At 34.5% G+C, this 13,939-nt stretch overlaps 1 protein-coding gene across 1 annotated transcript in view; it reads right to left on the bottom strand.

Moving 5' to 3' along the window:
* Positions 1-13,939, bottom strand: part of ATM (ATM serine/threonine kinase) — a 141,915-nt gene that overhangs the window by 104,459 nt on the left and 23,517 nt on the right. The window contains exons 8-15 of the mRNA XM_052652907.1: positions 12,094-12,263; positions 10,394-10,765; positions 9,452-9,643; positions 8,620-8,715; positions 7,291-7,516; positions 2,639-2,764; positions 1,957-2,082; positions 999-1,088 (exon numbers count right to left, since the gene is read on the bottom strand). Of these exons, the coding sequence (XP_052508867.1) occupies positions 999-1,088; positions 1,957-2,082; positions 2,639-2,764; positions 7,291-7,516; positions 8,620-8,715; positions 9,452-9,643; positions 10,394-10,765; positions 12,094-12,263 (1,398 nt within the window). The remainder of the gene's footprint in view (positions 1-998; positions 1,089-1,956; positions 2,083-2,638; positions 2,765-7,290; positions 7,517-8,619; positions 8,716-9,451; positions 9,644-10,393; positions 10,766-12,093; positions 12,264-13,939) is intronic.

Below are 13,939 nucleotides of genomic sequence, written 5' to 3'. Positions count from 1 at the left end.
TAAAAAGCCTCTTGATGAAAGTGAAAGAGGAGAGTGAAAAAGTTGGCTTAAAGCTCAACATTCAGAAAACCAAGATCATGGCTTCTGGTCCCATCACTTCAGGGCAAATAGATGGGGAAACAGTGGGAACGGTGGCTGACTTTATTTTTCTGGGCTCCAAAATCACTGCAGATGGTGACTGCAGCCATGAAATTATAAGACGCTTACTCTTTGGAAGGAAAATTATGACCAACCTAGACAGCATATTAAAAACCAGAGACATTACTTTGCCAACAAAGGTCCGTCTAGTAAGGCTATGGTTTTTCCAGTGGTCGTGTATAGATGTGAGAGTTGGACTGTAAAGAAAGCTGAGTGCCGAAGAACTGATGCTTTTGAACTGTGGTGTTGGAGAAGACTCTTGAGGGTCCCTTGGACTGCAAGGAGATCCAACCAGTCCATCCTAAAGGAGATCAGTCCTGGGTGTTCATTCGAAGGACTGATGTTGAAGCTGAAACTCCAATACTTTGTCCACCTGATGCGAAGAGCTGACTCATTTGAAAAGACCATGATGCTGGGAAAGATTGAAGGCAGGAGAAAGATGGATGACAGAGGATGAGATGGTTGGATGGCATCACCGACTCAATGGACATGGGTTTGGGTGGACTCCAGGAGTTGGTGATGGACAGGGAGGCCTGGCGTGCATGGGGTTGCAAAGAGTCGGACACGACTAAGAGACTGAACTGACGTTATACAGAAAAGTATTGAGTCTGAATGATTAATTTCCAACCACTTGGTCTATTATTACTCATTGAGAAATTAACAGACAAGCATTATGGTATTGATAATAAGAAGCAAATACATTCTCCCCTGCAAACCAAATAACTTTATTAAATTTCCACATTTTTAAAGTATAAGATGCCATATACTGTGCGATACATCCCTTTGCAAAGAAACTTCAAAGTTATAAAAAGTATGTTATAGTCAATGAAATATGATAGTAAAACAGGAAGCATACTTACTAAACTTTTACAAATATCTGCAATGTCATTCATTAGCTTTGATGTTAATAATCGTAAGAAGAAGCCAGATGCAATCTTATTTGGACTGTGCTGTAATTAAGAGAAAACAGCAAGCAAAGATATAAAAACAATTATTCTTCACAGATAATATTTTCTCTTAGTGAATAAAATGTACATTTTCTTTTATACTGGAAATTCTCTATCAGAATAAGCATGGATAAATAGTTTACTATTAGGAAAAAGACATAGATTGCTTCAAAAATACTAACCTCTTTTCTTAAAGTAATAATAACTGTAGCAAATATCTTGTATTGGACACAAACAACATTAAAGTAAAATACCAGCTACTGCCCCTAAACACACACAGGAAATAATCATAGCTTACAATATATTCTTCCACTCTCTCCTTCCCCTCTTAACCCCCCCAAAAAAACTTCTAAAAATATATGCTGGTAATATTGATATGGCCATGTACTTAACATTACCTTTAGAAGATGTTTCCAGTTATTATCAATACTCTGGCCTGAATACCCCTCAGGCCTCCTTCAAATCAAAACAAAGATTACACATAGCAGCAATCTTTCCACTAAATTTTATGTAAGTCTATCTGGGCAGAAGAGGGTAACATATGTGCCTGAATAGTTTATCTCATACCTGGTAGTCCAAAAGCTTTTATTAAATGAATGAAAGTACACTGGCAATAAGTTATCAATTAGCTATTATATAAAAGGAGTAAGATAATCTCAGAAACTTTCCTGAGAATATTAGTTTTGTGAAGTTAGTTTCATGAGAAACTCAGATTACCTGTTGCTTTATTCATCTGAATACCACCTTAATTTATCAACTTAATTTAAAATCAGTATTTCAACTTATGAATGGACCCCCAAAACAGTAAGGACATCAACCAGTTATTAAACTCCTAGAGAGGCTACACTGTCAAGCAGGAAGAACATCTTACCTTGGAACAGTTATGTAAGCAACTTGTACATAGATGTATCATATTTCTCAATGAAACAATTCTAGGTTCTTCACTTGTCTTATTTTTAAACAAAGTGATACTTTCTCCAGCACACTGCATTAGAGACTATTAAGAAAAAAAGAAGGAAAAATCCAAACTTCAGGTAAAATCGAGGCTTATTGAAGGCTTTTTTTTTTGTTTTACTTAACAGGTAAAATTAATCCTTTCAAGAAGTTATTTTGGTTACATAATTAAAAATGAACAATTTTTTTAAAACTACAAATTTTATACCATGTTATCTTTACAAATCACACAGCTGACAAAACAATACCCAGAGACAGGAGTTAATTTCATGCTTAGAAAGACTATTTGACTAATGCTTAATTAAGAATTCTTTAGGATAACTGCTCCAGGAAAAACTTTTTAAAAGGACAGATAAAAATCCTTATTTTTGTTAATGAGATTAATTTTCAACATGATATTATTTCAATTGCTGCATTTATATCGGCTTAAAATAATTTCAAATCTTGAGAAAAGAGACATAGTATTACCTCCTCTCAGACTACATAAATTAAACAGTTAACCTATATAATCGTTTGTTTTCCAAACAAATATACCAATTTTCCCAGGAATATATTTCATTCAAATTAATCCAAAACACTATTGATATAAATCTTCCTACCTTGGCTTTCTGGAATAATTCTGATTTGTATGCTTCCTCTTCAGCTAAGACACCCAGGTAACAATAGCAGCCAAGAACACCCACCAAAAGACTTGAACACCGGACAAACATCTCTGAATTTGAAGTCTTAAAATATAAAAAGTTTAAGTATACAGAATAAAAAATTTTATACATTTCATAAATCATTTGGAGTACTATTGTTTTTTGCAAGAGCAAATTTTGTCTTCACATTAAAAACTATAGTTAAATAAATTAATAGTGCCATAATTCTGATCATCTCTAAAAAACATCTAAAGGATCCCTGCAGAGCTGTAACAACCAGGGTTCTCAGGACATACAGAAGTATGTCCTGATGGCCAAGTAACACATCTTTTTCAAAAGTGGCTCAGTGTATTGCCCACATAAGTCCTTAAATATCTGACGTAAGGAAGAAAGAAAGAAAAAACTGATAGGCAAATAACTATCTATAATTCTTAGAACATGAGCAGAAATCAGATTTATTCATAAAAAGAGACATTAAAATGACATTTTCAGCTTCTAAGAGATAAGGACCTTGATTTACTCAGTTTTCAAACTCCACAGACAAGTACAAGGTATTTTTACCAATAGCTACTGTCAACCAATTTTATAGAATTATGTAAGAAATGTGCAAACGTTACAAACAAAAAAAAAGATTTTCAGATTTTTCTGTTCCTATATTATATGAAATGGCATTTTAGGAAAAAACACAGGAGATCTCATTACTCTGTAATGAATGTAGTTGTAACTGTAATCCAGAAGAAAGACAGTAATTAAGAGCAAGATAGATCAAATAGGCATGTTGTCCTCTCTCTGGTTCTTTGGATCATAAATTATGGCTACTGAATCTAGCCATAGTAGCTTGTAGGTTTTATTTTAGTCAACAAATACTTTAACATTTATTGCATAATAAGGTATTGAAGAAGATACAAAGATCAAGAGAAATTATATATGCCCTTTAATGAGCTTCTAGCATAGTAAATTAGGAGATATCAAGGGAACAGTTCATGCAAGTATGGGCACGATAAATGACAGAAACTGTCAGGACCTAACAGAAGCAGAAGACATTAAGAAGAGGCGGCAAGAATACAGAGTGAGTAAGTGATAGTTGTTCAGTCATGTCAGACACTTTGCTACGCTATGGACTGCCAGGCTCCTTTGTCCATTAATTCTCCAAGCAAGAACACTGGAATGGGTTGCCATTTTCTTGTCCAAGGATAAGCAGAATAACTATACAAGAACACACAGAAGAACTATACAAAAAGGTCTTAATGACTTGGATAACCATGATGGTGTGGTCCCTCACCTAGAGCTGGATATCATTAGGAAGCATTCTACAAAACAAAGCTCGTAGAGGTGATGCAATTCCAGCTAAGCTACTTCAAATCCTAAAAGATGCTGCTGTTAAAATGCTGCACTCAATGTCAGTAAATTGAGAAATTTCACCAGTGGCCATAGAACTGAAAAAGGTCAGTCTTCATTCCAATCCCAAAGAAAGGCAATGCCAAACAGTATTCGAACTACCATACAACTGCACTCATTTCACATGCTAGCAAGGTTATGCTCAAAATCCTTTAAGTTAGACTTTAACATCATGTGAACTAGAAACTTTCAGGTGTAAAACGTAAGTTTTGAAGAGGCAGAAGGATCAGAGATTCAACTGCCAACATTCGTTGAATCATGGAGAAAGCAAGGGAGTTCCAGAAAAACATCTACTTCTGTTTCATTAACTAGGCTAAAGCCTGTGACAGTATTCAGTTCAGTTAAGGCCAGTTGCTCAGTTGGGTCCAACTCTTCGCGACCCCAGACTACAGCACACCAGGCTTCCCTCTCTTTCACCATTTCCTGGAGCTTACTCAAATTCATGTCGACTGAGCTGGTGATGTCACCCAACTATTTCACCATGTGTCATCCCCTTATCCTCCTGCCTTCAATCCTTCCCAGCATCAGTGTCTTTTCCAATGAGTCAGCTCTTCTCACTAGGTGGCAAAAGCGCTAGAAGCTTTAGCTTCAGCATCAGTCTTTCCAATGAATATTCATGGTTAATTTCCTTTAGGATTGACTGGTTTGATCTCCCTGAAGTCCAAGAGACTGTCAAGAGTCTTCACCAACACCACAGTTCAAAAGTATCAATTCTTCGTGCTCAGCCTTCTTTATGGTCCAACTCTCATTAAAGCAAACGTAGTCAATAAAGCACAAGTAGATGCTTTTCTGGAACTCTCTTGCTCTTTTCTATGATCCAATGGATGTTGGCAATTTGATCTCTGGTTCCTCTACCTTTTCTAAATCCAGCTTGTACATCTGGAAGTTCTCAGTTACACAGTGTTGAAGCCTAGCTTGGAGGATATTGACCATTACTTTCCTAGGATGTGAAATGAGTACAATTGTGTGGTAGTCTGAACCTTCTTTGGCATTGCCCTCCTTTGGGATTGTAATGAAAACTGACCTTTTCCAGTTCTGTGGCCACTGGTAAGTTTTCCAAATTTGCTGGTGTATTGAGTGCAGCCCTTTACCAGCATCTTTTAGGCTATGAAGTAGCTCAGCTGGAATTCCATCACCTCCACCAGCTTTGTTCAGTGATGCTTCCTAAGGACCACTTGACTTCACACTCCAGGATGTATGGCTTAGGTGAGTGATCACATCATCATGGTTATCCAGGTCATTAAGATCTTTTTTGTATAGTTCTTCTGTATATTCTCGTCACCTCTTCTTAATATCTTCTGCTGCTATTAGGCCCATATCATTTCTGTTATTGTGCCCATTTTTGCATGAAATTCTCCCTTGGTATCTCCAATTTTCTTGAAGAGATCTCTAGTCTTTCCTATTCTATTGTTTTCCTTTTTTTTTGGCATTGTTCACTTAGGAAGGCTTTCTTATCTCTCCTGCTACTTTTTGGAACTCTGCATTGAGATGGGTATATCTGTCCTTTTCTCCTTTGCCTTTCACCTTCTCTTCTTTTCTCAGCTATTTGACAGTATGGATTACAACAAATTGTGGTAAATCCTTCAAGAGATGTAAATACAAGACCACCTTACTTATCTCCTGAGAAACCTATATGCAGATCAAGAAGCAACAGTTAGAACCAGACATGGAACAAATGACTGGTTCAAAATTGAGAAAGGAGTATGACAAGGCTGTATACTGTCACTCTGCTTATTTAACTTATAAGCAGAGTTCATCATACAAAATGCTGGTCCAGATGAATCACAAGCTGGAATCAAGATTACTGGGAGAAATACCAGCAGTCTCAGATATACAGATGATACCACTCCAATGGCAAATAAAGTGAAGAGGAACTAAAGAGCCTCTTGATAAAAGTGAAAGAGAAGAGTGAAAATGCTGGCTTGAAACTCAGCATTCAAAAAATGAAGATCATGGCATCCGGTTCCATCACTTCATGGTAAATAGAAGGGGAAAAAGTAGAATCAGTGACAGATTTTATTTTCTTGGGCTCCAAAAATCACTGCAGATGATGACTGCAACCATGTAATTAAAAGACGCTTGCTCCTATGACAAACCTAGACAGCATATTAAAAGCAGACATATCACTTTGCCAACAGAAGTCTGTATAGTCAAAGCTACAGCTTTTCCAGGAGTCATGTGCAGAGTAAGGGCTGAACCATAAAGAATGCCAAAGAATTGATGCTTTTGAATTATGGTGCTGGAGAAGATTCTTGAGAGTCCACTGGACAACAAGGAGATTGACCAGTAAATCCTAAAGGAAATCAACCCTGAATATTCATTAGAAGAACTGATGCTAAAGCTGAAGCTCCAATCCTTTGGCCACCTGATGTGAAGAGCTGATTCACTGGAAAAGACCCTCATGCTGGGAAAGACTGAAGACAAAAGGAGAAGGGGGTGGCAGACGATGAGATAGTTAGACAGCATCACTGACTCAACGTACATGAGTCTGAGCAAACTCTGGGAGACAGTGGAAGACAGCAAAGCTTGGGATGCAACTCCATGGGGTTGCAAAGAGTCAGACATGACTTAGCAACTGAGCAACAACATGATAATTAAAAGATACATGGCTGAGATTATCAAAAAAGGCTTTCATGAGGATTTTGACATGTGGATTATTTGAACACATGGAAATGGGTAGAAAGACATAGGAGTTTTGGTAAGAGAACAGCACACACAATGAGAATTTTTTGATTTTAAGATGACATCAGAAATGATATGTAAGACATCACTAAATGACTGCGTAAATATGGGTGACTGTTAGTTCATTTATCAATGACTTCTCTCCCTTTTCAAGTGCAACCAAAATCTAATAGATTAGTTTAAATTATGTCCTTTTCTGTTATTGTAAAATTTCCCTCCTCTGAATTAAGGTTCTTTTTCATCAAATAATTCGTATGCTCAAAACTATTATTACTGCCCATTAACCTACCCAAAGAAATCTACTTCTTTAATGTCTGTAAGAATTTCTGGTTAAAAAAGTAATTATTTTTCTTCAGATTTACTTTTTTCATTCTAAGTTTTTTCCCAATTTGTAGACATGTGCTATTACTTTGCTTTTAAAAGTAAGCTTCTCATCATCCTTAGGGCCTTTCCTGACCCTATTTCTCCTTCCTAACAGTCTACCAAAGTAGAATCAAACATAGGCTTTAGCTCTTCTTGAAAAAGCTCACCTCAGATGAGTAGTTACTTAGAAGCTGTTCTGACAGTCTCAAAAGATAGCGATCCAGTGACTCCTTGAGGTTTTGGTGGACAGAAAAGCCTACACTGGATTGGTGCTTTTCTATTGTATGTTCTTTCACAATGGTTAAAAAATCCATCTTGTCAAAAGTTGTCTGAAGAAACAGATCTTCAGCTTCTGAGAATGAAGGTTCTTCTGTATCTTTTTGGTGTTGCTCACTTTAAAGAAGTAAGATTTTCAATTTATAAGATCAAATTGTCTACTACTTTACCTTCATAAAGCATCAAATAAAACATTAACTTAGCATTAACATTGAATCTATTTTATTCAAAGATTGCTCATGTAATTAGTGAATTATTCTTTCAATGCTTTTCTTCTTTGGATTTTGATAACTACTTACACTGAATTTTATTATTCAGTAGCAATTTCACTAACAAATGGACAAGAGAAATAAAAGATTCAATCTAAAAGGCAAATTCAGGAAGTATTAAAAAAACATTAATTAACAATAGATATAAACATCAAGAATAACATTATCTAAGGGACTTCTCTGGTGGGCCAGTGGTTAAGAATCTGCCTTGCAATGCATGGGACACAGGTTTGACTCCCGGTCAGATCCCACATGCAGTGGAGCAACTAAGCTTTCACGTGGCAATCACTAAGCCTGTGCACTCTGGAGCCTGCTTGCCACGACTACAGAGCTCAACTACTGGGCCCACGTGCCAAACCGAGAGTCTGTATGCTACAATAAAAGATCCCACGTGTTGCAACTCAGACTTGAGGCACCCAAATAAATAAAGAAAAGAAAATGAAAAACAAATTGTCTGAAAACTTTTCCCTTTTTTTCACATTTCTCCAAAATGTAGATTTATTTCATATTATGCCCTCTTGAGAAAGACTAGAAAACTTCATGCCAGTGAATCATTTTCAGTCACAGTGATAAACATAAGCCTCTGGAGCCAATCGACTAAAATGAGGTTTTTAGATTTTTGTTTTCCCTATACTAAATTATCATTAGTTTTTAAAGTAGTCATTCAGATTTTATTCGACATATAGAAAAACCCTTTCCCACATGATGTTTATGTTCTTAATATCCCATCATAAATACACTACAGAACATAAATTATAATTATTGAATTAAAAGAAATTTAATTAAGAAATTTTACTTAAGAAATTTTACTTAAGACATTTTCCCTTGCTAACAGTTATAATTTTTTTAATTGACCAATTTGGTTCACAATTTTTAAGATGTAGCTACCACTCTGCTAAAATTATTATCTTTGTTAATTAAAACAACACAGAACTCCATTAGGAAACATACCATTCTGGCACACTTTGGAAAAAATTCATCGCTGCTTTACAGTTTTTCATAGTGAGACTCACGAGAATTTTCTCCAGGGTAAGATGAGGAAAATTACTATGAAGTAAAAATAGAGATCTTTACTTAAAAGACCAAAAGCCATTTAAAGCATTCTTTAAACTTAAACGCCCACGCTTAACTAAAAATACTGATCTCTAAAATTTGGACCCCAAATTAAAACTGTTTCCATCTATACTAAATTTCTTAACAATTGAAAAAGTACTTAAGGAACATAAATTTTTTGTTACTATCATTTTCAGGACTTCTAGATGTAGGACCATATTAAATTTTCAAAGAGCCTAAACAACTGTGAAATTCAAGTCAAATCACTAGGATCCAGAGGAGCCCCTTCAATCACTCAGTTCCAATTACTGACTGAGGAAAGGTTAAGTGGGCAAGTTGCTCCCCATTTTAGTGCTTAAGTACCAGTTTGTCTTTTTTTCATTTCTTTCCCTCATTAATTTAACATATTTAGCCCAGAAAGCATTCTCCTTATGAGTCCACGATATACCTGAGTGGATGTATGTTCATATGGACCTATTCAGGGACAATCATAAACATGTAACTCTCACTTGTCTAGGTAGTGAGAGAAAACAAAGTAAAAGAACTTGGGCAAAGATTCAGGTACAAAGACACAGAACAAAAACAAAGGGACTGTTTAATAGTTAGGACTAATTCTGGAAAATCCTGGAAAATCACTGCAAAATAAAGCCATCTAGTATCAAATAAGAAATGGAGAACACCTAACAAAGTAAATTTAAAAAGCAGCAGCATGCTAAGGAACTCAAATTACCTGCAAAGAATTGGAGGTAGTTCTGTACTGTCTTCAAAGTCATCCTCTAACTGACAGAATAAGAGCCATTTCATTATCAATTCCTTTAAAGAATTTCTGCTTACATCACATATATTTTTCTCAATTCCTATTTTTACTGATTCTGGAACTACACAGATTGTCAGTGCCAAAGTCAAACAGCATACTGCAGGACTGTCGCAAAATAAAAGGCAATTAATATTAAAAGTAAACTTTTTGCATAGAATACAAACTATGGTTACCAAAGGGAAAAGGAGGTGGAAAAGGGATAAATTAAGAATTTGGGATTATCAGACATAAATTACTATGTGTAAAATAGATATACAACAAAGTCCTACTGTATACAGAAGGAACTATATTCAACATTCTGTAATAAACCATAATGGAAAAGAATACGAAACAAACAAATATATATATATATTTATATATATATACACACACACACATATAGAAAAAACTGAATCACTTTGCTTATATACCAGAAACTAACACAATAATGTAAATCAACTATACTTCAATTTTAAAACAATTAGGCTCTTAGAGGGACAGGGACCATGTGTATCTCTTTACTACTCTGTGGTCAATTTTTAGGACATGTCCTGGCACACGGTAGATATATAAACTTTTATGGACTAAATGAGCACAAAAAATCCGACTACATTTGAGAAAATTCTTGACTAAGTACTACCTTATTGCAACAGTATGCAATACTAAAAGAAATAGTTTATTCTATTTATGAGCAAACAGATATGTAATCTTTAAAACTGGGTTTAGTAATCTCTTCATATTTCAAACTTATTTATTAAGATTTCCTTAACAAACGAAAGAATCTGAAACAGAATTTAACATATTTTTAACTGAAGTTAGAAATTACAAAAATCAGGAAATATATATGCTGCAAAATATAATTAATAGTCAACTTACCATGAAGGCCTACAGGCTGACCCAGTAAATAACTTCCAGAATTCTCTGTCAACCTCAACTAAACTGCCTTGAATTATGGCTCCAAGTAAGCCAAAGTTTTCTGTTTGTATTTGTTCAGAACTTATACCACGAAAAGTAATAGACCAAATTTTAATCCAGATTTTCAATAAATCTGACTTTTGTGAGCTTTCTAGGTTTGACCTCTTGCCTTGACACAATGCAACTTCCATAAGACATCGTAACACATATGGTGTGCGTTCCCCATGTCGCTGTTGAGGTAGAAGCTGGTATAGTATCATTAGTAATGGTGACAACTCACAGTTAGGTAAACTTGCAGGATATTTTGATATTAATTGAGTTGCGATTTGTAACCTAAAAAAAAAAAGTACAAATAATTTGAAAATTATTCTACTGCATTAAGATGCCAAAAGAAAATAAATATATAGACATAGTACTCATACAATATCCTAATTAAAACATTGTCATCATCATTTTCCAGACTACCCTCAAAATAAACTGGCTCTTAGTAATTATTTGGTCCTACTTCCTAAAGTGGCAAGAAGATTGACAGCATTTTGGCTAGCTGGGTAAGCTATCATATTTTGCTTACAAATAACTAAATTTGCTTGTAAATAACTAAATTACCAATATTCTACTTCTTACTGCACACTTCCTTGCCCTTCAGCCACCAACAATATACCTTTAGAACAAAAACCAAAAAAGAAATGTTTCCCCCGACATTAATTCAGTTAATTCAGTATTTGCTGCGAGTTCCCTAGAATGTGTGCGACTCAAGAATAGGAACTATAACTTATTCACTCTCTACCCCTTATGCCTGGCACATAGTAGGTGTTCAATAAATGACCTCACCAAATGGACAAATTAAAGAATATGAAACAGGTACCACCAACTATAGGAAATAAATAAGAATTTGGCAGTAAGTATCAAAATCAATATAATCCCCCCTCTAACAACTCAACTATATTTAAATATTACACTGACATGGGAAAAATCATAGAACATTATTCACAAAAGTATGACTATTCTATGAATTTGTAACTGTTCTTAGGCAAGCTGCTCAATCTTTCTCAGTTGCAGTTGCAAAAAAGGCTGAACTGTAAGAATTCTACAGATTCCTACTAGACCTAAAACTTTGTGATTTCACAGAATTCCACAATTTATATAATTACTTAAATAACTGTGAATGCTATGTAAGACTAAAGAACAGAGCAAATAATAAAAAGTGCCTTTAACGTGGCATAAGGTTCAAATTATTCTCCAAATTCTGAATGCTATCTTTAATTTCTTCCTAATTTAATTATATTAGAAGGTGCTATGCATGGTAAAATTTCTTTCTGTTGAGGTATAGAACTCAGTGAATTCCAAGAGGCACACTGTACAGATTGCCCACCCATCAGCCATTTCTCCCTTCCTTCTTGCTATGGGAATATGCATAGGAAAGGCCCTAGTTCTGGCCCCAGGAGATGAGTCATGAAGGTGGTTATCTCACCAGGTCCTGGTTATCTCAGTAGGTGGTTATCTCAGCATGACATTCCCCTTTAGTCAGTAACTGCTTTGGGAGTGGCCAAGTGTGACCTAGTTCTGGCTAGGCCAATGAGGTAAAGGAATCTAGTGGAGGTCTTATGAGAAAAATTAATGAGACTAAAATGATACTGAAACAGAAAAAAAAGAACACTTACCAAGGTACAATTTCAAAATCATTCTGTGACTTCTGAAGGTGATCTTTTATTACTTCCCAGCCTAATTCTATCTTCCTCTTTTTGCAAGGTACACTGTAATCAGTAAGTTCTTTTTGTGTGGTTGTGTAAGACTGAGAAATCTCCACAGATCTAGAATCTTCATTAAAAACCTAAAAAATAACGAAAATATATTTAATATTGCTATTATTTCTAATAGTGCAATAGAAAAAAAATGTTCCTCCTCAGCTGACGATAAGGTTAGTCATAAAGAGTAACAAATTACTGAAATATATGGATATGAAATATAGAAATAAACATTTTGCAGATAATAATGGCTCTCTAGAAAGCAGACATTACCAAGTAAAATATTAGCTATACTGTTTGGGAAAATTTACTAAAAGCACCAAAACATCTAAAAGTAGAGAAAAAATTCCAATTTGCAAAAGGATTAAATCATAATTTAGTGTTAAGAAAATATTTGACAAGTGAAACCATCCTTGCATGGTACCCAAATCTCTGGGGAAAATCTTTACTTAAGAAACATTAAGTCTCAATTTCATTTATTTCTGCTCTAATTTTTACGAATTCTTTCTTTCTAGTAACCGGGTTTTGTTTGTTCTTTCTCTACCTCCTTTAGGTGTAAGGTTAGGTTATTTATTTGAGCTTTTTATTATTTTCTGAGGTAAGCTTGTATTGCTATAAACTTAGATGTGTCTCACAGGTTTTATTTGTTTTTATTATTTTTTTAATATATACATTTTATTGAAGTATAGTTGACTTAACAATGTTTCAAGTGCACAGCAAAGTGATTCAGTTATACAAATACACATATATTATTTCTGAAATTACTTTCCATCATAGGTTATTACAAGATATTGACTATAGTTCCCTATGCTATACAGTGAACCTTTCTTGCTTGCTACATATCTACTTTTTAACTGTAAATCTACCATTCTATTTACAATAAGTCAAACAAATGGAATCAAAATTTCACAATTTTTTTAGTCAGGCAAAGATGCATGTTTTCTAAAATTTTTATATTTATAAGTATTTAAAAGTATATATATTATATAATATAAATATTATAAATATTCATATATATGTATACAAAAGCTTTTCTACTACATTGATAAAGGCTTCAGAAAGAACATAAAAAAAGGAGATGGAGAATATAAACTAAATGAAATGGGAACAGTGATTATGAAATAGAAAAAGTGAAACAAACTAGATAAAAGTAAAAGATCATTGAATAGTCCAGTTGCTTCTAAACATGACTGCTCTTTTAAACTTATTTGGAGCTCTGGAGGAAGAAAAGCTGTATCTGAGCATTTGTATTTTTCAAAACATTTGAAGATAACTCTGATATGCAACTGGATTTTAAAAAGGAATATCAGGTTTTTCTACTAGATCCTAGTTTTGATAATACAGAATTCTATTACTTTTCTGTGGACCAATCATGATACAATGGTATTAAGTGAGTAATAGTTACATAATCACAACAGTAAAAGATGTTTATCAGTTTTCACAATTAATAGCCAGACATAAAGTAAAAGATAATTACAACTGCAAGCCATAATGGGAACATAATTAACTTAACAATATAAAATAATTACATACAATTTGCAGGGGGTAAAGCAGAGGTAAGTGTAAGGGCATACATGCACATGCTCTCATCCACTCAGTCAGTCTATATCTTTTGGTTGGTGCATTTAATCCATTTACATTTAAGGTAATTATCAACAGAGGAACCTGGCAGGTTACAGTCCATGGGGTCCCAAGAGTCGGACATGACTTAGCAACTAAACCACCACCACCACCATCAATATGTATGATCCTATTACTGTTT

Source organism: Budorcas taxicolor, chromosome 15, assembly GCF_023091745.1.
Source record: "Budorcas taxicolor isolate Tak-1 chromosome 15, Takin1.1, whole genome shotgun sequence".
NCBI classification, from domain to species: Eukaryota; Metazoa; Chordata; class Mammalia; order Artiodactyla; family Bovidae; genus Budorcas; species Budorcas taxicolor.
This window is presented reverse-complemented; position numbering and strand designations above follow the sequence as displayed.